The following is a 23,240-nucleotide window of genomic DNA, read 5'->3' on the forward strand; positions in this document are numbered from 1 at the left end:
AGATTTTACTTCGAAACTACGTGATGCTCTATTCCGCATCATCTCTTAATTTATTCTAAATGAAGCTATTATCCTTTCTCCATTACCTTGAAACATAAGTGCGGTTAAAAAAAGAAAACCGCCGAATTCATATCGCATTCGGACAAAAAAAATTATTTGCTGCTCCTTCAAAAGAATAATGCACTTACCCAAACTCAGATAAACTCAAAGACGACAGCTCCGATTCGATATACACACATGAATCCGAATTTGTTGGGAAACTGTATAAATATTCACATATATATCCCTCTAACAAATCTGAATAAGTAACACTTGAAAAATACGTATAGAAATTAGAGGCTCTATTAAATCTTTTGAAAAACCATACTTAATAAAGATTTCATTTTCTTGAAATGCTATCAGTATATCATTGGCAAGTTCGGTAGAAATATATTGTGCTCACTTCTCTGTAAACTAACCTCTCTGTGTTTGATAGTCATCAGGTAGTAAATCCAAAAGCAGCTCAATCCTATGAGTTGACCGTTCGGCTGATTCCGTTTCGCTATCAATTCTACAAGCAGCCGCCTGTACACAGTTACGTAGGAGCTCCACTGCCATTGCTACTCCACTTCCCAAGCCACAAAGCTCACTGATAGGACGATCGGTGAGTTGCTCGATGGAAGGAGTGTGCCCACCAGGTGGACGAAGTTCATCAATGTGAGCAGACATCCATTTCCCACCCTGGAAACCGACAAAGTTATGACATCCACCAGCAATTCTTGGTAGCTGTATGACCAGCAAAATGTGGACAGCTTGCACCGAAGGCAAATCGAGTATTTCAGGTGCATTTGTTCGTTCCTCTAGCAGAATGTGCCTTGCACCAGCAATCAGGTTGAAATTTTCATCACCCGAATCACACTGAACCACTAGAATGCAAGGACATTTTCCGCCCAAACGCTTAAAAAAATCCCTGGAAGAAAAAGATTACGTAAGAAATTACACATCATTGTGGGCAAATTTGTAATTTTCAGGACGAAATACGCTCTATTTTCCTAAGTGTTGGCAAATTACTATTCAACATCTCCCTTGGGGCTAAATTAAATTCTTCCATAAAACGATTTTCAAAGATAATCACAGCTAATTTGCAAAGATAAGCACAGATAATTTGCAAAGATGAGCAATTCGGAATAAGTCTGTGCAAGTGAAGTTTTCAAAGGCTAACCAGATCGCACAAACCCGTAGGGCGAGTGAAATTTATTGTCTCCGAAAAATTTACGAGAAAAAGTCATGTGATTTCTTGTTAATATACGCATGCAAAAAATTGACTCTGTTTTACTCTTAGCCTTGTCTAGGGTTCACTGGAGCGGCCGCTTGACTTCGTGTTGTTGCCGCAGTCGTGCAAAAATTTGCTTCGAATCTATAAAAACTCCGTCAGGAATAATTGAATGTTCGCACTCTTTCTCAGTTAGAATTCGCTCGATAGCAGTACACGAAAGCCATCACACTGGTAATTTAATCCCCGTCTCTCAATCGAACTGTAGCGTGAACTCCGAGGGACTTTTGTTCAGGGCTTCCCGTTCCTACGTTTCCATACTGCTTGTCAAAACCGTTTTTGGAAACCCAAGACTTCCCGATTTTGAAAAGTAAACGTAGTTCAATGTAAATATATTTTACATCAAATTAAAAATACAATTTTAGTGGGCACTTTTACTATTAATGCTAAGCAAACGCATAAGAAGTTGTTCGAGATCAAGCTCCTACCTGACCGAAGCTCTAAACTGCTGCTCCGTTTGGAATTGTTGCAGTGTCATTAAAACCACATTCGAACGTCTAAAATCAGTTTGATTACTTATTTCATCCAAATCTTTGTTGGAGAGCAGACGTGAATGGGTAGTTACCTAAGGCAAAAATGATAACCCGATTACTAAACCAAATAGTGTCAAGTCGTGAAAACAGAGACGAAGTTAACGATATTTCCCAAGGTTAAAGAAGCCACTTCTGGTTTATTATTGGGTCTGTTAGATTTCACATGTTCAAACCATTCCCACCATTTTGGGAATGTTCTAGAACTTGGTAACTAGTGGCTATTTTAGTTCTTTCGTGCCTTTTTCTCTTGTATACCACCATCCGATCATTTCTTTACACGATTCGAAGTTTCCAGATGTTTCGACTTACCTGAATCGAGAGCCCTTCCTGACGCCTTTCACCTTGATGATTATCATTCAAGGTAAGCACATGCGACATGAACGCTGCCAGACTTGAATGTTGTTGCTCTTTAAAGTAGACATTCCAGATGGAACGAGCTTCACTTTCCAGAGCAGTGTATGGAAGACGAGCAATTGCATCAGGTGTAGCCATCTCCAGAAGCATCATCTGACATCTTCGAAGTACCTTGGACATCAGCTTAGAAAATATGCGAAGCTACTTCACGGTCTAGTGTGGGTAAAGCGTCACAGCTTGCACGTACACACACACACAAACAAATAAACAAAAATACGAGCATACAAAACTGAATAAGTCAAGGAAGAGAAGCATCACCTTGCATTTTCGTATACTTCCATACCAAAAAAGCAACTGAGTTACTCTCAAAATATCTGTTGGAAATAATAGGTTTAGCCAAAGAATAGTACCTATTTATCGTCTCGTATCGTTCTTACTTTCGTTTCCTTTGTATCCTCTGTGCGATCACTGGCTGATAAATTTTCCTCTCTTTTATTTTCATTGCAGACTTGCATCACAATGGAGGGGATTGTGTCATCGTGGAATCCAACGAAAGCGTCCCCGATGGAGAAATCCCTTAAAATAAAAAAACAAACAAAAATCATATAAACACAATGCTTGTTGGGTAATTCCTCAATTTTGCACTGCGCTATGTGTCCTGCGCTTAACATCACACCTAACTCTTTAAAGTACGCGCGTACGATGGTCTTTTACTCTCAAAGGAGCTGCGTAGTGTATATTATTTTATTGAAAAATTTTGATACACTAATCATCTCTAAAAAGTTGATAAGAATTAATCAAAAAGTGTGCAGAAAACTCATGCAAATCATGACCTTGAAAGCGACGACTCGAGGAACATTTAGAGTCAATATCGTTTGAAAATTACATAAACTAACTCCAACACTGAATTTGAATACATGAAAATCATATATATGTTCTGTAGTTTCATGAAATGTATGAAAGTGATCCTCACAGTAATAGACCCTTCTTATGTAGTAGTGGAAAGCCTGAATTTTTCAGGCCTTATTTTCACTGCGACACAAGTAGGGTTTTTTACTGCAAACATCGCTTTCATATAATTCCAACACTAAATTGCTTGAGCATTTCTACTCATGAAATGTTTCTTCGCGTATCAATTATTACACCACTGCTAGCGCAAGATTTACCATAACCCCAGGGAACGAAGTACGTAAGTAGTTCCAGCACAACCTTGAATACAGTAAGAATGGCCCATCGTATCTCTTTTGCAAGCACGGCGATTTATCTTTTCTCTTGCATTTTTCGAACCAGTGATTGGTGCGGAAAGTTTCAATACATAATGATTCTTTCCCTCTTGTGATCACAGAGTAAGCAGCCCTTGCTTCCAAAAAGAGGAGGAGGAAATGGTATTCTCCCTACCCATCACACGTCGCACTCATGTGCCTTTAGCGTGATCAAGGCTAAAGACAAGTTCATGTCAAAACAATGTTTCTAAACTATCCCAAGCTAATCCCAAAACCTCGAAATCTTACCTGTTACATCCACTCTCTCTCGAAACCTCAGAAAACTTACAAGCCCAGAGATTCATTTCCTGTACTACATCTCCCTGTTCAGGAGTTAAACTTGTTAAGGTGACAAGGAAGTGTTTCTCTAAACGGTTGATCAGCGGTATAGGAAATTTGTTGTACACCACGTCCTTTTCGGCAATCACTATCAACCTAAATCAAGAAAAATCGGGAAGTTCGTCGAGAAAACACCATATCTTGCGGCTAGGATTTATTAGACTAATTGAGCGCAGAATTTACGAATGATAATCGTCATATCGATTAGTCACTAACCTCATGTAAAAATAAATTTAGGCGCTATTCGTAGAATTTGCATTCACCGTGGTTTCGTTTTTATCGCCATATTTATCCTAGTGATTCAAGCCATCATATTTAAAAGATTCAGATGCATATTGAACGGTTGAAAACCTAAAAAAAATTACCAGTAACGTGAAACAAAGAAAGCAAAAGTCATCGACGCGGTCACAATAATAGCTGTACAACAAAACAAGGTAGACAACTTATTTATCTCGATATCCAAAAATTCTTACTTGAAATCGTCATGAACCCGACACTTTACACGGTGAGTACCAAGCCCAAGATCCACATACTTCTGCCCTCCAAAGTACACATAGTACTGAAAAAAAATTGTAGACAGAAGGAACTTAACATTCTTGCAGCTTTTGACATTACTGCCTACAAAGTGACAAACATGGTGCAAAAAGCTTCTTCAGTGAAGCCTTATTTGACATAGACTTCTCAATAGAGGATAGAATTGCGTTGGTGCTCAGAATGGGTGCACAATACAGCTTTCATCAAAATAATTCATACAGAGTCAGGGAGCCATGCGTCATCAGGTATTGTGAAACAAATCGCAAAACTTCATCACCGATGTAACATCATTTTGTTCCCCATCCCGGCATTGTTTGTATGCAAGTTACTGAGAAAAAAAAATTAAATTGATTTTCATCCAATTATCTATGCACAAAGTATTTCTGCATCGGATGTCTCCTACCTGATTTAAGGCATCGTAAAGACTCTCGTAAAGACTCTCAAGGTTCAACAAGATCACGGTTCTTCCTGTTTCCATACAGACCTTGATACGATTGATGTTGCGGCAAATCTGAAATTTGGAAAGCAATAGAAACTGATTAGTTCAACAAATGAAGAGTGGTGTCCTTAAATTGTCACATCAAAAGAGCCCCAATTCCTACACAGTGATGGGGGTAAATGCCTCAAGATTTGAAACAGCGTATTTTTTGATGAGCCCGTGTCGTGACAACAAAGAGTTACCCAGTCTAACTATTTGACACAGTCATCTCTAAGTCGGAGAATCCAGTGGACGATTTTCAAAAGTATCTCGTGAAAACTAAAGAGATGCAGATCATCGTTAATTATCCCTGTACAGAACTATGCACCCTCAAGCCACCTTTAAGTAGATCCAGAAAATGGAGGAGAACATTGTGGACTTTGGGGCCCAACAAGCATTCGATGAAGAGATAGGTGGAAGTCCACCCAAAGCAATAAATAAATTCTGTTAATACTCGTCAAGTGCCTGTCGTCATTTGCTGCTCACCTGAGTGTATTCCTGGTCATTTGGAAAACTGCTTCCAAAGATCACAACAGCATCTTCTGACCTCTTCAAAAGAAGCTGTTGTACGATGGGTAGCGCAGCATAGTTTTCAGTCAATATCAGGAGGTAACGGTTCTCACTACAAAAGCATGACATTTGGTCACCAATTTAAAAAGATATTTCAAACAAACGGATTCAAGAAAGATCGACCAGACGAGAGAACGAACTAACTCACTCACTTATTATCTAACTAAATTAATAATTACCCGACTAACAAAAGAAATCAAAGGCTCTGTGAGCCAACTCGTGATTTGGATAAGCCAATGTTATTTAAGTGTCGTCAATAGGAATTGCTTTTTGATTTCCCTACTGGGGTATGAATCGTTTTAAGAAGTGTTGGACTGGTAAATGAACGTTTTGAGGAATATGATGCGAACTTAAATTAGGCCTCAAAGACAAAAAATATGGTCTGAGTAGGAGTAGAGTAAAACAATCACTGTTCCAGATTTTACTGTAAAGGTTTGTGGAAAGAAAGTTCAAAAGGGTGCTGTTTTGTTTATCGAAAAACTATTGTTGCAATTTTAAGCTCGGTATTTACTTGCGATGTAAACATAGGGATAAGCATATGAAAGCTTATACGCTGGATGGGACTCTCGGACACAAGGATAAGCATATAGGCACAAGATTATCAAAAGGTTGCTTTCTTTTTATGCATAAGCTGTCTAGTGAGTCATGCCTTGTGGAACTAAGAATATAAAGAAGCAATGCTATAGAATACTCTCCTTGGAAAATAAGGTCGTAAAGGGGACAAAATAAGCTCTCGAGTCAACGACAGTACGATTCTCTATCGCGATGCGAATTGTGGACGTACATTGGAAACCGAACTTTCGGGTAGTCTCTCATATACCGGGTTCTGAAATGAAATGACTAACAATTAACAGATAGATGTAACAGCAGGGTAAAGTGAATGGGTACAGAGGATCAGTGAACAGTGAGCACAGAGGACCGGAGGAACAGTGGGCACAGTGGACCAGTGAGTACAGAGGACCCGAAGAACAGTTGGAACAGTGGAAAAGTGAGCACAGAGGACCAGTGAAACCGTAGGAAAAGAGACCGGTGAGTACAGAGGACCAGGAGAACAGTGGACACAGAGAACCACAGGAACAGTGGAAATAGAGGACCGGCAGGTACAGAGGACCAGAGGACCAGTGAGTACAGAGGACCAGAGGGCACAGAGGACCGGATGGCCAGAGGACCAGAGGATAAGTGGGTGCAGAGGACCAGTGGGTAAAGGACCAGAGGAACAGTGGGTGAGAGGACCAGTGGACACAGAGGACCTGAGAAACAGTGGGTGAGTGGACCAGTTGGTAAAGAGGACCAGAGGAACAGTGGGTACAGAAGACCAGTGGGGACAGAGACCCATTGGGCACAGAGGACTAGAGGAACAGCGGGAACAGAAGACCAGCGGGTACAGAGGACCAATGGGTACATAGGACCAGAGGAACATTAGGAACAGAGGACCAGTGGGAAAAGAGGACCAGAGGAACGGTGGGAACAGAGGACCAGTGGGTACAGAGGAGCAGAGGAACAGTGGGCACAGATATCCAGTGAGAACAGAGGACCAGAGAAACAGTGGGAACAGAGGAACAATGGGAAAAGAGGACCATTGGGTACAGAGGACCAGAGGAACAGTGGGCACGGAGGACCAGTGGGTACAGAGACCAGAGGTAAAGTGGGAACAGAGGACCAGTGGAACAGTGGGTACAGAGGACCAGAGAAACAGTGGGTACAGAGGACCAGAGAAAAGTGGGAACAGAGGACGTGAGGGCAAAGACCAGATGGGACACAGTGCCAGAAGACACCCAAAATTGTTGAAATCCTATAGCTGCATTTAAAGTTATTCATATAAGGTACCAAATCATTTTCTAACTCTGAACCTCGCGTTTCTGTACCCTCAGAATATTATTTAATGTTTTTTTCCTTTCAGTCACAAGTCTAAAGGACTGAGTATAGGTGTGGGGCAAATTTTTTTCCCTATGCAAAAGTGAAAAATATTGAGTTTTTCTTGTTGCCGCATCATATTCCCCTTGACTTTAAGTGTTCAAGTTTTTCCACACTTATTGTTAAATATGTATTCTTGTATAATCAATAAGGATGCTACAAACTGCCACCTTGGTTCTAGTCAAAGCAACTGAGCTATACCTTTCCACTTAACAAGCTACTTATTTGACCACAAACAAAACTAAGCATCATTGCCAACCAAATTATATAATAATTAAAAGCTTTTCTCTATTTGTATAACAAAATCCTTAACCAGAACTTAATCCATACTTTTCTCTATGAATATTTCAAACTGACACATTTTAGAATCGTTGCATTGTCCTTTATCTACATCAGCTGGTAACTTCTTATAGAACAATCACTTTAAACGCAAGTGATATGAGACTTTTGCTAAAATTTTCTTGCTGTTATGGTAGCTGTTTTTGTTTTTTTTTTTTTTAATAAGGAATAGCCCCGGGAAGAGGAGCTTACAGAAATGAAGCACTACACAGATGGATCGGTCATCTTCTTAATGGTGGTAGAGTGGGAGTTCGTCTAGTTTATGCCCTATTAATGATAGTATTCGATGGCATTAACCATAAGGACAGAAAGTCGTCGAGCGTACTTCCAGAGGAAACCCGTGTGCTTCACTAAAGACTCAAGTTAATAGAACGTGTTCATTCCACGACAAGCCAAATCTTTGAAAAATCAGACGAAATATTCGGCAATGAGTTGGAAACTTTGGAGAAAAGGGAAAAAACTAACGAATTAACAGCGCCACAAAGTAATTGTAATAACCATGCGGCCTCTTTGAGTCACTCTGCTGTGATTAATGTATTGAGCAAGGCACAGTCAAACATGGCTACGTTTCAAAGCCTAGCAAGCCTTAGTAATTCAGGAACAGAAGTGTCACATCGTCACTTTTCTCATTTAAACACGTCAGTAACTTTGTTCTCTAACGTTGAACTCAGTACAGATCGAGATGTCATCGAGCATGATAAACGTATAGACAACATTTTGAAGAGCTGTTCAATGTCCCGGTAGCATATTCCCAAAGATGGAGATTGTTGTTTTCGAGCTGTGGCAAGGAACATTATTCGCATTACAAGGACAGGAGAAATAGATTGTCAAGTGGTTGAGCATTTAACTTATCTCGGTCTTTTCAAACAGAGTGAAGACAGCTTAGTCACCAAACTGAGAGAATTAACCGTTTCAGAGTGGTCAGGAAAGAACATGCAACACTAAAAAAACTTCCTAGCCACTGACAATTTTGAAAACGAAGTTGAGCGGTATTCCCATCGTGGTTATTTTATTGAAGAGCTGGGAAATCTTATGGTTCTAGCAATGGCTAACTTCTTAAAAATGCCAATTGTGATCTTTTCATCTCTGGAAAACTTCCCAACTATTCCTCTACTGCCACGTCAACAGTTACATGGTATGCTTTCGTTGTTTATATCATTTAAGAGAGTGTCTCTGTAAAAGCGGTCGGGTGGATTTTGCTCGAGACACAGATTTCCCTCATTTCTTGTGTGTTGTAAGACATTCATGTGCCTATACTAAAACCACAATCCGTTTGATCGGATCACTTTATTTTTCAAAGTTTTATGGAAATGAAATTTCACTTGAGCGAAGGCCTGTTGTGACACTTTTCAAGACTTTAATTTGAGACAACTTTGGAGGACAATTTAAAAATAACTACGGAACTCAGCAAAAAACAAATACCACAGCCATGTATATTAATTCTATCTTATCTATCGAGGCGACTTTCGTGAACATCACATTTCAATCAAAGAAACATTAAGATTTGAATGACACCTTATCGGTTCGCTTAAGTCACACACGCGAAAACCAATAAAATTTAAGGTAAATTTTTGAAAAGGTGAGGCGTTCTTAACTGATCCAACTAACATAGCTAGGAAGAACACGCCATAGAAAAGGTAACTACAGAAAAAAACTTTGCGGCACGACCTTTGGGAAAGCTTTATAACTCCACGAACTTACCTGATTTTTTGCAATCTCCGAGTTTGGCCGCCATTTTGAAGGACTTGTCAATATGAAGCGTAACAGATATAAACCAAGCAGGTAGATCTAAAACCGTCTGAAATACATACGGAAGCAATTCAAATGAACTTTTCTTTCAATTCAAGCGGTAAAGTTTGCAATTATTTGTTAAACTTACCATTCCTACATTTCCAAGCGACCATTTCTTCCAACAATTCAAACACTACAACTAGTGTTCGAATTCCCCTCGTCGATTCCACCATAAGAAATAACCTGTGTCACCCAAGCTTCGACTCGAATGTGAAGTACGAATCACATAACACAACTGCTTCATCTTCGAGGCAATATCAGCCTGGTTTTTTTATTTTCTGATCGACAAGAACGGCGATCACGAAGCGATTGCCATGTTTACCTAATAAACGAACCGCTGACCAGCCGCTAAGTGAAAACAGTACGGATCAGTGGTGAGGGGGAGGGTGTGGGGTGGGTGCGGGCAGATTATCAGAAGATTTTTGGGAACATTCGAATATATTCATTAAAGCATCATAATATGCATTACGATTCTCAGTCTTTGTGCAAAAGCATGCTTTGTGTTGCAGATCTAGACAACTTTTGTTTTGCTCGGGTATTCTTTTTCTCTTTAAATACATTTCGTTTCAAAAAGGATCGGCATCAGTTCATATATTTATAAACAAATCTTTACCATGTACTGTAAATAAACGTGTTCAGATAATCGAGATAACCATTGAACCTCTTGTATCGCAGCAGTGGTAAAGTTTCTCGTCTTTGCTCAACTCCGAGAGCAAAGACGCGACACACGAGTCACCAATCTCGCGGCTTCTCCATGCTCATAGGATACGCGTGACCTCACTATATTTAAGAAAAATAAGAAACTGCTAGCAGTCTGTATTCTGTTTAACTATTTCATAGGAGTGACGCGAGTCTCTTCAATTGAGTGAGAAAGTCACAAACCCATCCTTTGCCTAGCGAGCGTAACCACCGACCACTCATGAATTGCTCCCTTGGCGCGGAAATCAGTGAAATCGTATCGAGTATACAAAGTTAGAGCGAGTTCCTTTAGACCTCCCGGACTCGTATCGCGTTGGCATCAGTTATAAGTACGGGAAGAAGTCTTAAAATCTGCTAGATAAATTTGTTTCATACTTTCTGAGAATTTAAAGAAATTCGGGAGCTTTCCTACAAAGAAACTAAAATGGTAGGTAACCGACTTAGTTTTTCAGATAATTTACAATAACTGAAAATTTGAGTGTCTGTTTGTGGACCTTACGTCTTGCCCAACAATATAGTTGTAAAGATGTTTATAGTTTTCCCACACGATTAAGCTCATTCAGTTGTAACCTGTTATCGTTTCAAAAACACCACGGCAACGGAAAACCTTTCCGAGCCTCCTTAAACACCGTTGTTGTCCAACCACACCTGTATTGTTTTTAACAGAGATGAAGTTCTTGTCCAACAAGCCAAGACTAATAAACTCAGCACAACATTTAACCCAAATCTCTGCAAGGTTGTTAGCAAGACAGAACACCTGCGTCCTATGTATATGCCCAGTGGTTGTTTTGATGACATTCAGGCCACACCTCATAAAATTCGTGATCCCTTGTGGACCCCAGGTCAGAGGTTAGCGGAGAAAGTTTGCTCTAAATCTCAACACGAAACATACTTATAAAGAATTGTAGAGGGTAACTGAAATGAAAAAGAAAAGGCGTCCTGCATAGTAGTCTTTCAAATTTCTTTTTAGCCAACAGGGAGTCGTGCAGAGGCATGGGGTGAAAGCAACCAAAAATTAGGAGCAGGCCGAGGGAAGGTGCTTATTTAGCCGGCCTTTTCCATGTTTCTGTATATACAAGCGTGGTACACCAAACATTCGGTTTACTTATAAAACTCTTTGTCGTTCTCGTATGAAAAAAATGGAAATAAATTTGAAAATGAAAACGGAATAGGAATATAGAGGAAAGACCGATACAACGTAGATAAGTTTTAAGACGGAGCACTATATTTCGGCTGGCCAAACCAGCCTTCTTTAGGTGCCTGAAGAAGGCTGAAGTTCTTCTGGTGCCTGAAGACGTTCTATCGGTCTTGCCTCTATATTTATATTCATTACTTTGGGCCGATTAGATCATGGCTGATCCAACGTATGAGGATTATCGATCACGGTTGCTTGCTGAACATTTCAAAAAGAATAGGGTTTAGTGATAAAAGGTCAGCTCGATTAAAGGTATGAGCTGAGACTAACATGATTCACTTAACAATTTTATGTCGGGCTCATAAGTGGAAAACACTAAAAATTGTACATTGCTAGTTTTATTACCGTCCTACGTAAATGACATTGGTTACTGTTGCGGAAAATATTTTTAGAGTCAGCCTTTTATATAAAGCAATCATTTTTCATGCATTCTTGGGAAAAGCAGAAATGACTTAGAAAAAAACATTCTAGGTACAGTGTTTATTCCGTGCAATGGGGCATAAATAAAAGGTTCTCGTAAAATAGACACCTTATTTTATACCACAGAAGAAGAGCAAAAAGTAATATGGGTAACCCGGTTAAAAATACATCGATAACTCTATTAATCAATACCAGTCCTGATTTAAAGGAAAAAGTTATGTGAACAAAATAAAAGTAGTCTGTACCACTAAGCATGCCTTCACGGTTTAGACTGAAAGTCCCAAAGTTTTTTAAGCATGTATTCTAATATCTTATGACGATAAGCCCCCACCCACCCCACCCCACACCGTTCTGTTTTCACTCAGCGGCTGGCCAGCGGTCCGTGTATGAGGTAAACATGGCGATCCCTTACTGAACACCGTTCTTGTCGATCAGAAAATCAAAATACCAGCATGATATTGCCTCGAAGAAGAAGCAGTTGTGTTATTTGATTCGTACTTCACATTTGAGTCCAAGGTTGGGTGACACAGGTTATTTCTGATGGTGGACTGACGAGGGGAATTTGAACACTAGTTGTGTTTGAATTGTTGGAAGAAATGGTCGTATGGGAATGTAGGAATGGTAAGTATTACGAATAATTTCACATTTTGCTGCTTGAATAGAAAGTAAAGTTTATTTGAATTGCTTTCGCATGTATTTCTGACGGTTTTAGATCTACCTGTTCGATTTGTGTCTGCAACGCTTCATGTTGATAAGTCCCTCAAAATGGCGGCTAAACTTGGAGATTGCCGAAAATTAGGTAAGTTCGTGGAGTTATAAAGTTTTCGTAAAGGTCGGGCCGCAAAGTTTTTTGCTGTAGTTACCTCTTCTATGGCATCTTCTTCCTAACTATGTTAGTTGGATCAGTTAAGAACGCCTCACTTTTTCAAAAATTTACCTTGAATTTGATCGGTTTTCGCGTGTGTGACTTAAGCAAATCGATAAGGTGTCGTTTAAGTCTTCCTGTTTCTTTGATTGAAATGTGATGTTCACGAAAGTCGCCTCGATGGATAAGATAGAATTAATATACATGGCTGTGGTATTTGTTTTTTGCTGAGTTCCGTAGTTTTTTTTAAATTGTCCTCCAAAGTTGTCTCAAATTAAGGTCTTGAAAAATGTCACGACAGGCCTTCGCTCGAGTGAAATTTCATTTCCGTAAAACTTTGCAAAATAAAGAGATCCGATCAAACGGATTGTGGTTTTAGTATAGGCACATGAATGTCTTACAACCCACAAGAAATGAGGGAAATCTGTGTCTCAAGCAAAATTGACCGGACCGCTTTTACAGAGACACACTCTTAATGTAGTAATAGTAATAGTAATCAAAGTTTAATGTCTTTACGTGGGGCATGGTTACCCATATTTCCTGAGCCAGAGGCTCATGTATGAAACGCAAGACAACAACCCACCAATCCCACCCCAGGGGAGGACATCCATCACACAGTAATCTCGTGCGTGGGAAATTAACGTCTCCTACCCCTAACCCTGCAGGAGACGGGACCTCCATTTATTCGTCCCTATCCGAGAAGACTAGAATATCTAAACCATTTCTTGATGTTATAGAAAGGCAGCATATTCTTCTCAAATTATTTTAAGACTTTGAGTGTTGGTCCGGCCGGGGCTCGAACCCTCGACCTCCCGCACATCACTCCAGCGCTCTATCCATTGAGCTAACCGGGAGGCGGTTAATGCTGCTGGTTGTGGGCACTACGACTACGTTTGTCGAGAAAATTATCTCTCGGAGCCAGAAGAAAAGATAGGCGAAGAAATAAAGAAGAAAGAAAAACGAACTAAGGTGTTTTGCTCCTGTGGAGTCGGCAGGAAAGGTCAAGGGTCAGTACCCCCTCACATTACCCTATGTGTTAATTATTATTTATTTCAGAACCCGGTATCTGAGAGAATACCTGAACTTTCGGACCTCAAGCACGGCCTAGCGACAATTTGAAGATTCCATGGCCCGGTAAATATTGTGTTCGAGTAACAATGTGTTCAAAAAGTGTGGTTTAATAAAAAATTTTGAGTTAAATCGCTGGTTTTTATAATTTTCAAGAAAAAGCTACGCAATTTTCTGGACTTGAAGTCCAGTAAACAACGATCTTAGCATGATGAATTTTACCGCGTGGGCTTTGTACACGCTAGAAATTCGTTCGTTTTTCGCTTATAACAGCAAATCAAGAGCTGTTTTGAATAAAACTGTCGTCCCGAAATATTTCTTGTGATTCTTGGTCATTTTCGTCTTGCTTCCTACTGATTCCATGAAACTTGAGATCTCTCCGCTCACGGACAAATTTGCATACTCCTTTTGAAGTATGATCCGAATGCCTATTTGCCCAAGATACGAAAATATTTAGCGATTTTTATCTTTCATCTTCATTTTTGAGTAAAAACTCAATAAGTACCTATCGCTAAACTTCCCTTCTTTGTTTTTTTTTTTTCGGACACAATAATCATTTTCCTGCATAGATACACATTCAAGAATAGAAGCATTGACGCCATAAATAAAATATGCGCTGCAAGAGACAAAAGTCAGTATTCGAAGATTGGGCAAAATTTAATTCACGGATGATAAACGTATAGTTTTAAACTCTTTTAAGATTATCATTGGCTTCTTTTTCACCCCACCACCACTTTTGGCAACAAAGGTCGCCATTCCGGTTGTTTATTACTCGCCAAAAACTATCAAATGCACTCAAAAGCCCAAATTCCAAAAAAGTTTACAAGAATCGAGCGAGCGAATGAGTGCCATTCTTCACATCATATCTACAACTCGCTCTTGCGCATGCGCGCAATTAACGAGTTAAAAACGGAGACACAAACCAACTATAATTGGCCAACGAAATAGAGAGAGAAATAACGTACTAACCGATTGCCACAAGTTAACTAAATCACGTCAGAAGAGATAGATATCAACTCTACCTGAAATTAGTTCGGTCAGCCACGTCTTCCCTTCCAAGACTTGCCTCGATTAACCTTATTGTCGTGCAGGCTTTTGCAACATCATCCTAATTAAGACGCAAAACGTAAAACAACATAAACCTTGAAATTTCTCCTAATAATTGTTCATTGACACTGTTTCTAAATGCTTCAGCTGCACTGATAACAGTTCACTTTAATTGATGAAAAGTCTCGGCATAAGATTGCGCAGTCTTTTTACAAAACAACCATTGGACTCCAAGGTTCAGCACTACCAAAATACGTCTGGAGACCAAAGTAAAGTAACCAAGGTTGCCAGTCAGAACAAAGGAAAATATCAAGGCGATTCTTTGGTACTGCACTGTGCATCCTGTACTGCGTAAGACAATCACATAATCAGGCGAATAATCGGGCGCATTCCGAGAACACCGTTGGTTTTTCAATCAATGGACCAAGCAAAGAGGTGCAATGGTCTTTGGCTCTTAAACAAGCGCAGTGACTCACATTTTTAAAGCATAAATTTGATACACTAATAATCCCCTTTAGATTGGAGAAATTAAAAAAAAATCATCGAAGGGAAAAATGATACAGCCAAAAGCGTTCACGAAACCTGTTACTTGATGATACAAATTATATCCGGCTTAAAAGCAACGAGTCGAGAAACATTTTGGGTCAATGTAGTTTAAAATTTCATAATTTTTCCGCATGTCATATATCAAATTGTTCCCTACGGTAGACACTTTCTACTCCATCGGGTTTTTTAATTGTTACTTTAAAAACTCTTGCTTCCAGCTACAGCAAAATGTACCGTAAACCGATAAAACTAAGCGCGTAATAAGTGCCAGTACAGGCCTTAATGAGGTAAGTTTGGCCAGTCATGTCTTAAACAAGCAATCTTTAAACAAAATTGTTCGATAACTTTTTTTCTCAGTAATCACCTTGAGAACTCTAATAAAACAAGCGGCCACCTTTTCCTAATAAAAGCGAGAGCTTCCAAGTCGTGATTGCTATTAGTTTTTCATCTTTTTACTGAGATGTTGGGTCAGTGAGTAATAAACACTCTCATCTCAGATTTTCATTTAAACTCAACTGAAAATTTCTCGAAATGTCTACTCACATCTGTTTCAGGATAGTATCGTTTGAATATCTCCACAGGGTCTCCTTCAATCAAGCCACCAAAGTTCCTCTTGATAGCATGTTCTAGTTCGGACCAACAAGGTCTATGTTCAGATTTCGCAGCGATCGAGTACACCATCTTGATTAGGCTTACATAAACAGGCAAAAGAAAGCAAATCACTTCGAGAAGCTATAGAATACATCCAGACTTACAAGAAGCAAGATGAAGAAAACATTCTTAAATATCAAACCTATAGAAGTCACGGAGACCGAAAAATTCTTCTTTGCCCCATTTCTTTAAGGTTGCAAAATGCTTCTGTTTCTTGTAAAGTTCTGCATATCCATCAGCCAGTGGAGATATGAGTGGTTGAATAAGATTTTTCACCCCTACATCCGTAGAACAGATTCCCCTTCAAAAGCAAAATTCAAAGGCGTGAGCTAAAGCAATAACCCTCCAAAAAAGACTCTTAAGTATGAGATAATAAGTAGTAATGGAAAATATATGATAAGTAACCTATGTATACGAAACCGAACGTTCGAAAATGGTGAGAAGAATAGACAGTGCTTCATCAAAGAAGTGATCTAAACCAGCACATTTCATGACCCGAATTAACTCGAACACGCCCGTATTATATGTTTAAGCTCACATTGCACTGTCTACAAGTTCATCTTTTTCGGGCACCCCACGCGACAGCATAATTCCACGGTTCATTTTGGCAGGATCCAGGGCCCAATTTGAGATTCCAACAAAAGCTACACGCTGTGGTTTCTCGTCAGTCTCAATAACGTCATCAGCAGAGGTGACACCTTCCTCGAGCAATGGATGTAAGGTTTTTAGGGGCATGAGAGGAGAATCCTCAGCAAGGCCAACCTCATCAAGGACTACAACTGAAACAAACTTGTCTAGATTTTTTCCTTCCTGTAACTTGCTACACTGCTTGAAAGTCGCCATGATACCCTCAGGGGTTGAAAGAGGACTGCACTGATATGATGCCATATGAACCTAATGAAATAAATAAATATAAATGGTCATTTCGGATCCGCCGTTGAAAACCGCATCAGTGAAAATGCTTCAGGAAATGTTCATTTTCATAACATGGAAAAGATTATTACACTTACAGTTATAATAATGGATAATTTCACCTTCTACTGCGAGTCAGTTTTATCTAAGCAAGAGTGCATCTCGTTTAATTTTCTACAGAGAGCGCATTTCGAATGAGTGTGGGAAACTCGAAGAAACGAAACTGACTGATTTAAAAGGTGGCATGATCAGTTAAAAAGATGGGTAAAACTTACACAATTCCTAGATATCTTAATTAAGTTGGGCCTAAAAGCGGAACTCTTTAAGTGTTTCCGTAACACGTCGGCATATTTAACCCCATTCAATTACACAGGACGTATACACACTTGATATTGATAATTATTGGGCCATATTAATTCCCAAAATAAAGACATACAACCTTCCCCACAAGGATTTCCCAGTGAAGCCCAAAGTTCACTTTAAACATTATTCCTTAGATGTAAACATATGAGAGATTCCAGTGTCTTTAAGCCAAACTCACTTAAGTTTAATTCCCCCTCCATGCTCCACAAAGGCCCCTTCAGGGCAGTGTCACCGCGGACTTCCACCCCAGAAGATATGGACCCCCTCTCCAAATCCACTCACGGGCATTTTAGCGCATTAGATCATATCCACCTGTATTTTGCACTCTATAAGTCATAAATTATTACTATTATAATTATTAAGGGGTATAGACCCCCCTTCGCAGATGTTAACCCACTGCCAAACTATCCTTTTATCGCTTGAATCACATAACCCTGAACCTAACCCTAAAACCCTAACCCTAAAACCCTAACCCCCCTAAACCCTAACCCCAACCCTAAACCCTCACCCAAAACCCTAACCCTAGACCTTACCACTTACTGCTTTCGCTCGGGAACGTAAAGGATGTTTTCACTCAGTTTTGTTGGGGATCCAAATCTGCGAGCAGATTTGGACCGCGGGGGTCCATATCCACTGGCAGATTTGGACCGGGGGGGTACAAATCCGCTGGGACACAGGCTTCTAAAGTTTATGGTACCGACGCACTTTCCCACTAACGTACGGTAGTATCAGGACCAAACTTCCTTGGCCTTTTGGTGTACCAAATTCTCTCAAGCGTGGTTCTAAGCTGCGGCCTTGGTCATTTCTTTCCAACTCCATTGAAAATTGCTCCACACAGCATAACCAAAGTAAAGTCTTTTTAACATGGCCAAAAGAACCCCCTTTTACTTGAACTCCTTTTCTGTACTTTTATGGTAGCAAATATTTTATAGTCTTATTACCTGCTTGAAGGTCTTGAATAGTGGCGATCTTGCAGCATCGCCTTGCATGTTATCAGCGACAACCGTCTTGGCCAACGATTTTGAGCTGCCCGGTTTCCCAACCACAAATAGTGGGATCCTGAGCTCAATGCACACCACCATCATAAACACATTCTCGCTCAAGGCTGTGTTGCGAGCTATGTTGGGGCCAAGTTCCAAATCGTTTAGCACAGCTTTTTGACAACTAACAGAGTAAAAATGGACAGTGTTAGATAAGTAGTGTTAACTTCCTATTAGTTCCAACCTAATACAGAAAAAGCAGGGTCGGAAATGAAAACAGTGGAAAATCAAGCCTTAACTTTTATTGTTCAAACCTACATCGACCGCTGATTGACCTAACATATATTGACACTATCGCACTGTATTATTTTAAGGAAGGAAAAAGTCTAATTATAAGTTACTTTACCAAGAAATAGTACCCAAGAATAACGTCAGTGATTATTTGTTTGTTTGTTTGTTTGTTGTTGTTTTTTATTATTATTATTAAGCGTTCGAACCTTGAAATTTCACGTAGGATTCGCTCCTGACCACCTGGAAGAATACATGGCGCCTTGAAGCTCTTTGCCACTGCTATTCGATATCCTTCCCGCCGCTTCTGTAGCTTAGCGTGATAGCAGACACCAATGGCGAGTACCAGGGCACGCGTTAGAGGATTTAAAGCCTCCTGTGGAATCAACAATACATGGCACTTAACAGAATTGTAGTTTCCCTAAACAATAAATCTCTCAAACATAACTGACCTTCCTGTCCACAAAACAGCAGAGAAGTGTTTTTGGACTTGGAGTAGAGACGTAAAAGAGCTAAAAAATTTCTTTTTTTGTCCCAGGCCGATACTGGTGAGTAGCAACCCGAGAAGGCTCGAATCAAGCAGAAGGATAAACAGCCGTCCGTGACTGCTTATTGTACGTGGGGTGTGCGTGAAAGAAACTAATTGGTAAATGAATGAGTATGTGAATAAATAAGAGGCGTACTTACATCATCGTCATCCAAGCCCTCCTTCATTCGTCGCTTAGCTAACACCATGTCCATCAGTTTACCGAGCGTATCCATGTGTTCATAAAACCAGACCATCACTTGCATGGCTCTCTCAACATCACGAAGACTAACAAAGCTACACTCATCCTTAAATGGAAAGGAGAAAGTAATTACCTCTTTCAGTTAACAGCGCCAGACACGAATTTAAAACTTATTTCTTGAAATAGAGGAAAGATTCGGCAAGAAACTTTTCACCAACCGATTGAGCTCTCATATACTTCTGCGAAGCTGCCAGAACTTCTGCAACTGCCTGTACTGTAAATGAGTCTCCTGGTAATTGCTTTTCACGAATAATCTATCCAAAGGACGGAAGAGAAAAAATTGCACAATTAAACAATAGATATCAGAAAAGAAAACAATAAATGATACCTTTTTGTATTCTTAAAAGTTTCCTGCTAGATAAACATCATTCTAACCGAGGCCAACTTTCGCACCACATAAACCTGTAGACCACCGCATAGAGAAGACTAATTCGTATGCTGGTCTATGCATGTCCCTCGCTTTAAAGAGGAAGAAACAAAATTAAAAATTTGAGCTCTCAATGCCATTGTTTTCCTCCTATTTGAAGGTCGGCAAGAGATCGAGAGCCATACTTACGTAACGGTTGACGATTTGATTGGTGTACAGTCTCTCAACATCGGGTTTCAATTGGCCAAAATCCCATATCAAAGGGCGCATGCTTCCTGGGAGGGCGTGTACACGGTACACAAGATGACGCAATGGAATATGACCTGCGGGAGAACCATGCTTAAAAGACAATTCTAAGCGATGCATAATTTTGTTCATGTTCAGTTAGAATCTCCCTTTCAAATAAGATTTGCCACGAGAAGACTTAAGCATCCGTTCTTGGCTGAATTGGGGGCACTCCTGCGAAAGGTAAATTTCTGACATGCGTTAACAAAGTAAGGGAACAAAACACGGTATTTTACGCCTGTCCTTCTCAAGAAAGAACGAAGAGGTTTCCAAATGCCTTCCCAGTAACTCGGTCAGTACGGGAAGGCCTCAGTCTGAGATTTCCTTTAACTTATAAAGAAGAAATTTCAAAGACAGGCTCATACCACCAACACCACAGTAGGCCATTTTCAGGGCTTCAAAATGGTGACTAAACAAACGCGCTCTTACATATATTTACTGCATTGAAATCCTAAGACACAGATCGATTTTCGTCATAACAGATAGAAAATGCATGGTGGAGAAATTTAAGACTGATGTTTTTCTGAAAGAGGAGATGTAAAATAATTATCCATACCAAGCCGATCTTCTGATTCATGTGCATTCACGTGATATCCAAGCCCCTCTGACTCAAGTTTGCGAATCATGTCATCCGTGTGTCTTAAAATATGTAAACAAAAACACTTCGTCATTACAATTCATTTCTAAGGCCAAGTGTACCAATTCAGCTAAGCTCTGCAAACAGAAATTGACACAGGAGCAACAAAGATGGTCAAGAATGTGAGAATTCCCACCAAAACTTTATTCTTTAAGGCACAATGATCAGCTTTCAAAACGAAATTCAACGAGGTTCACCGACTTGGGTGCTAAATTCTAGGAAAGCACGAAAGATAGATATAGTCCAAGCCTTTAAGTGGAGAAAATCTACCATTCCAATCAAAGTTTAAGTCTAATTTAACTGTGTAAGTCTAAGAGCAGATACGACATTTTTTACCTTTTGTAAGGATTACAGGCAGCAATAAACTGCAGCCTTTGTAAGCCTTGCCCAATGGGCCGTCCATTGATTCTTCGGTCCACCATAACCTCTTTAATCATAGTTAGTGCTTCAGTAGTGTTGGCTTCATCAAAGAAAAGAACCGTGTCAATATTCTTGTCTTGATTCGCGCGAGCCATATCTTCCGCTTGGCGAACTTTAAGCTCAATGTCTTCGTACGTTGTACCACCATGAACCTTTTGGTGTAAGGTAATATTTGATTGATATAGGGTAAGCTTCTGTGAATATTGTTTAATTTGGAAAGAGTGACATATCAGAGGTTATTCAATCAAATCCAGCGAATAACAACGACGTAATCCCTATCATCCCCTATATCACCAACACCCGCACAATCTCTGTCACCACATTACCACTGCCATTACTATCATCTTTTCCAGTTATTCAATCTCTGCCACTATCAGTCGCAGGAATAACATCCTTGTTTTGTCTCGAACTCCAGCAACGCCACTTGCACCACCATCACTAAAACTGACAACCGTATTATGTCCCTGACCATAACACTAATTGGTTACCACCTCCTCGACCGTCATCCACACCTCACCCTCACTAAACCCAGCAACACCATCACCAACGCCATCAATATTACCACCGTTGGCAGCACTAACACCACCATTGTTTAAAAAAAAGCGTCCTCGCCTTTATAACTACTATAGCAAATACCTCCACCAACATTGGCATTAACATAATTATCATCAGCACCTTATAAATTTGATCATCGTAATCATCATCACAAAAAAGATGATGCCAGTACATCAACTGATAACAGATAACTGATTTTACTACATGAAGTCACCTTAATTAGAAGCATGTTTCGGGGTCCTTTAGGACCGGCTTGCAACGCGCACAAGTATCGTATGAGGCGTGTCTTACCACAGCCTGTCTCACCCATCACGATCACGGGAATGTTGCATCTGTTCGGAGTTAAAGTAATAACTTTTTTATTTTCTATTATTTCACCATAAAGACAAATGCTTATCTGACCCTAATGAAAATTAGACAATAACGAACAGTGAACTTGAAAAGATGACTTGCAGGGACATTGTCTGACATCAATACTTACCTGAATCTCATGTGAATGGCCAGAATCTTCTTAACATTGTCTGTAGTAAGTTCATAGGTATTGTCTGGATCGTGCAACCAGTTAACACCCATCACAGAACATAACTGATTTATCTTGTCCCGTCTAAAATTGAAAAATGTAAAAATAGGCTTTACGATTGAACAAATAATCTTGCAAACCATTCCTTTCGTTGTTGATCCCTCGACATCTTTTAGTGGCCTTTATCTTTGAAAACGAAATAATAAACCGACCAGAGTGCAAAAAGTAATAATTAATAATCAGTTAAACCTGCTACCTACACAAGGTCACCATACAAATCTGATGCACTAATGTGCGGGTCTCAAAGGGGTTAACCGTCAACCGTCATATGGCCAAAATATTAACCGTCAACCATCAAAAACGAAATATTTTTACCATCAACCGTCCAAAAGGAAAGCCGTCAAATGTCCCAGATACCCGTAATTAAGAACTAAACGATTGCCTTAATTGGGGTCAAGTTCTGTTGTTAATAAATAAAAGTTTTGGTATATCACAAAAATACATTTACGTAAGTCTTAAAACTTGTAGTCGCGAGTAAAACTGGTTGGCGACAGAATTGACTTCCTGTGTAGAAACACTTCCGGTGTCGCAAAACGTTAGTCATTTACTAATAAAAGGTGTTATAAATTAACAGTTCCTCACAAACGCGTCATTATAAAAAGTTACAGCCAAATTCGCTTGTTTCGTTCGTTTTATTAACCACATTCCAAAAAATTAACCGTCAACCATCAAGTGTCCTAAAATTTACCCGTCAACCGTCAAAACGGCTTATTTTTAATCGTCAACCGTCAATGTGAGCCCCCCGTTGAGACCCTCTAATATAGCATATTGGTCGGGTTGTTGTATCTATTCAAAAAGACTCGGCGTTAACAGACGTTGACAACGTTGAAAGGGTGTAGGTAGCAATAACGAAGTAGCTTCTCCTCATATAGGATATGCTAGATTCCCTTCATCCACAAAATTGTCAATCTTACAATGACGTTAGCAATGAGTTATTCCAAAGGTAAAGAGTACGAAATACTGAGTCGTACAAGGAACGATATCTTCAACTTAAGCCACTTGCTTAGAAAGTTAAGACACTGACAGTGAACCCTAGCGGCTTTCAAATGATGCGAAATGTTTACTCTTGAATGACGAAAAGTAATTACGGTAGCTCAACTTGAATAACAGCGTGTTGGAACTTACTTCCTCGACGTCTCTATGTTTGT

At 39.8% G+C, this 23,240-nt stretch overlaps 1 protein-coding gene across 1 annotated transcript in view; it reads right to left on the minus strand.

Annotated features, from left to right (window-relative positions):
- LOC111339480 (E3 ubiquitin-protein ligase rnf213-alpha) overlaps positions 1-23,240 on the minus strand; it is a 138,050-nt gene that overhangs the window by 23,511 nt on the left and 91,299 nt on the right. Inside the window, exons 53-74 of the mRNA XM_088738394.1 lie at positions 23,218-23,240; positions 21,994-22,116; positions 21,727-21,844; positions 20,874-21,109; positions 20,457-20,539; positions 19,805-19,938; positions 19,407-19,502; positions 19,148-19,294; positions 18,670-18,836; positions 18,134-18,356; positions 16,456-16,811; positions 16,060-16,218; positions 15,810-15,957; positions 14,696-14,781; positions 5,299-5,434; positions 4,738-4,845; positions 4,274-4,359; positions 3,711-3,896; positions 2,637-2,775; positions 2,155-2,400; positions 1,741-1,877; positions 459-949 (exon numbers count right to left, since the gene is read on the minus strand). The exon at positions 23,218-23,240 is cut by the window's right edge and continues 172 nt beyond it. Coding sequence (XP_088594520.1) covers positions 459-949; positions 1,741-1,877; positions 2,155-2,400; positions 2,637-2,775; positions 3,711-3,896; positions 4,274-4,359; positions 4,738-4,845; positions 5,299-5,434; positions 14,696-14,781; positions 15,810-15,957; positions 16,060-16,218; positions 16,456-16,811; positions 18,134-18,356; positions 18,670-18,836; positions 19,148-19,294; positions 19,407-19,502; positions 19,805-19,938; positions 20,457-20,539; positions 20,874-21,109; positions 21,727-21,844; positions 21,994-22,116; positions 23,218-23,240 — 3,628 coding nt within the window. The remainder of the gene's footprint in view (positions 1-458; positions 950-1,740; positions 1,878-2,154; positions 2,401-2,636; positions 2,776-3,710; positions 3,897-4,273; positions 4,360-4,737; positions 4,846-5,298; positions 5,435-14,695; positions 14,782-15,809; positions 15,958-16,059; positions 16,219-16,455; positions 16,812-18,133; positions 18,357-18,669; positions 18,837-19,147; positions 19,295-19,406; positions 19,503-19,804; positions 19,939-20,456; positions 20,540-20,873; positions 21,110-21,726; positions 21,845-21,993; positions 22,117-23,217) is intronic.

Source organism: Stylophora pistillata, chromosome 11 (assembly GCF_964205215.1).
Source record: "Stylophora pistillata chromosome 11, jaStyPist1.2, whole genome shotgun sequence".
In the NCBI taxonomy this organism is placed as follows: domain Eukaryota; kingdom Metazoa; phylum Cnidaria; class Anthozoa; order Scleractinia; family Pocilloporidae; genus Stylophora; species Stylophora pistillata.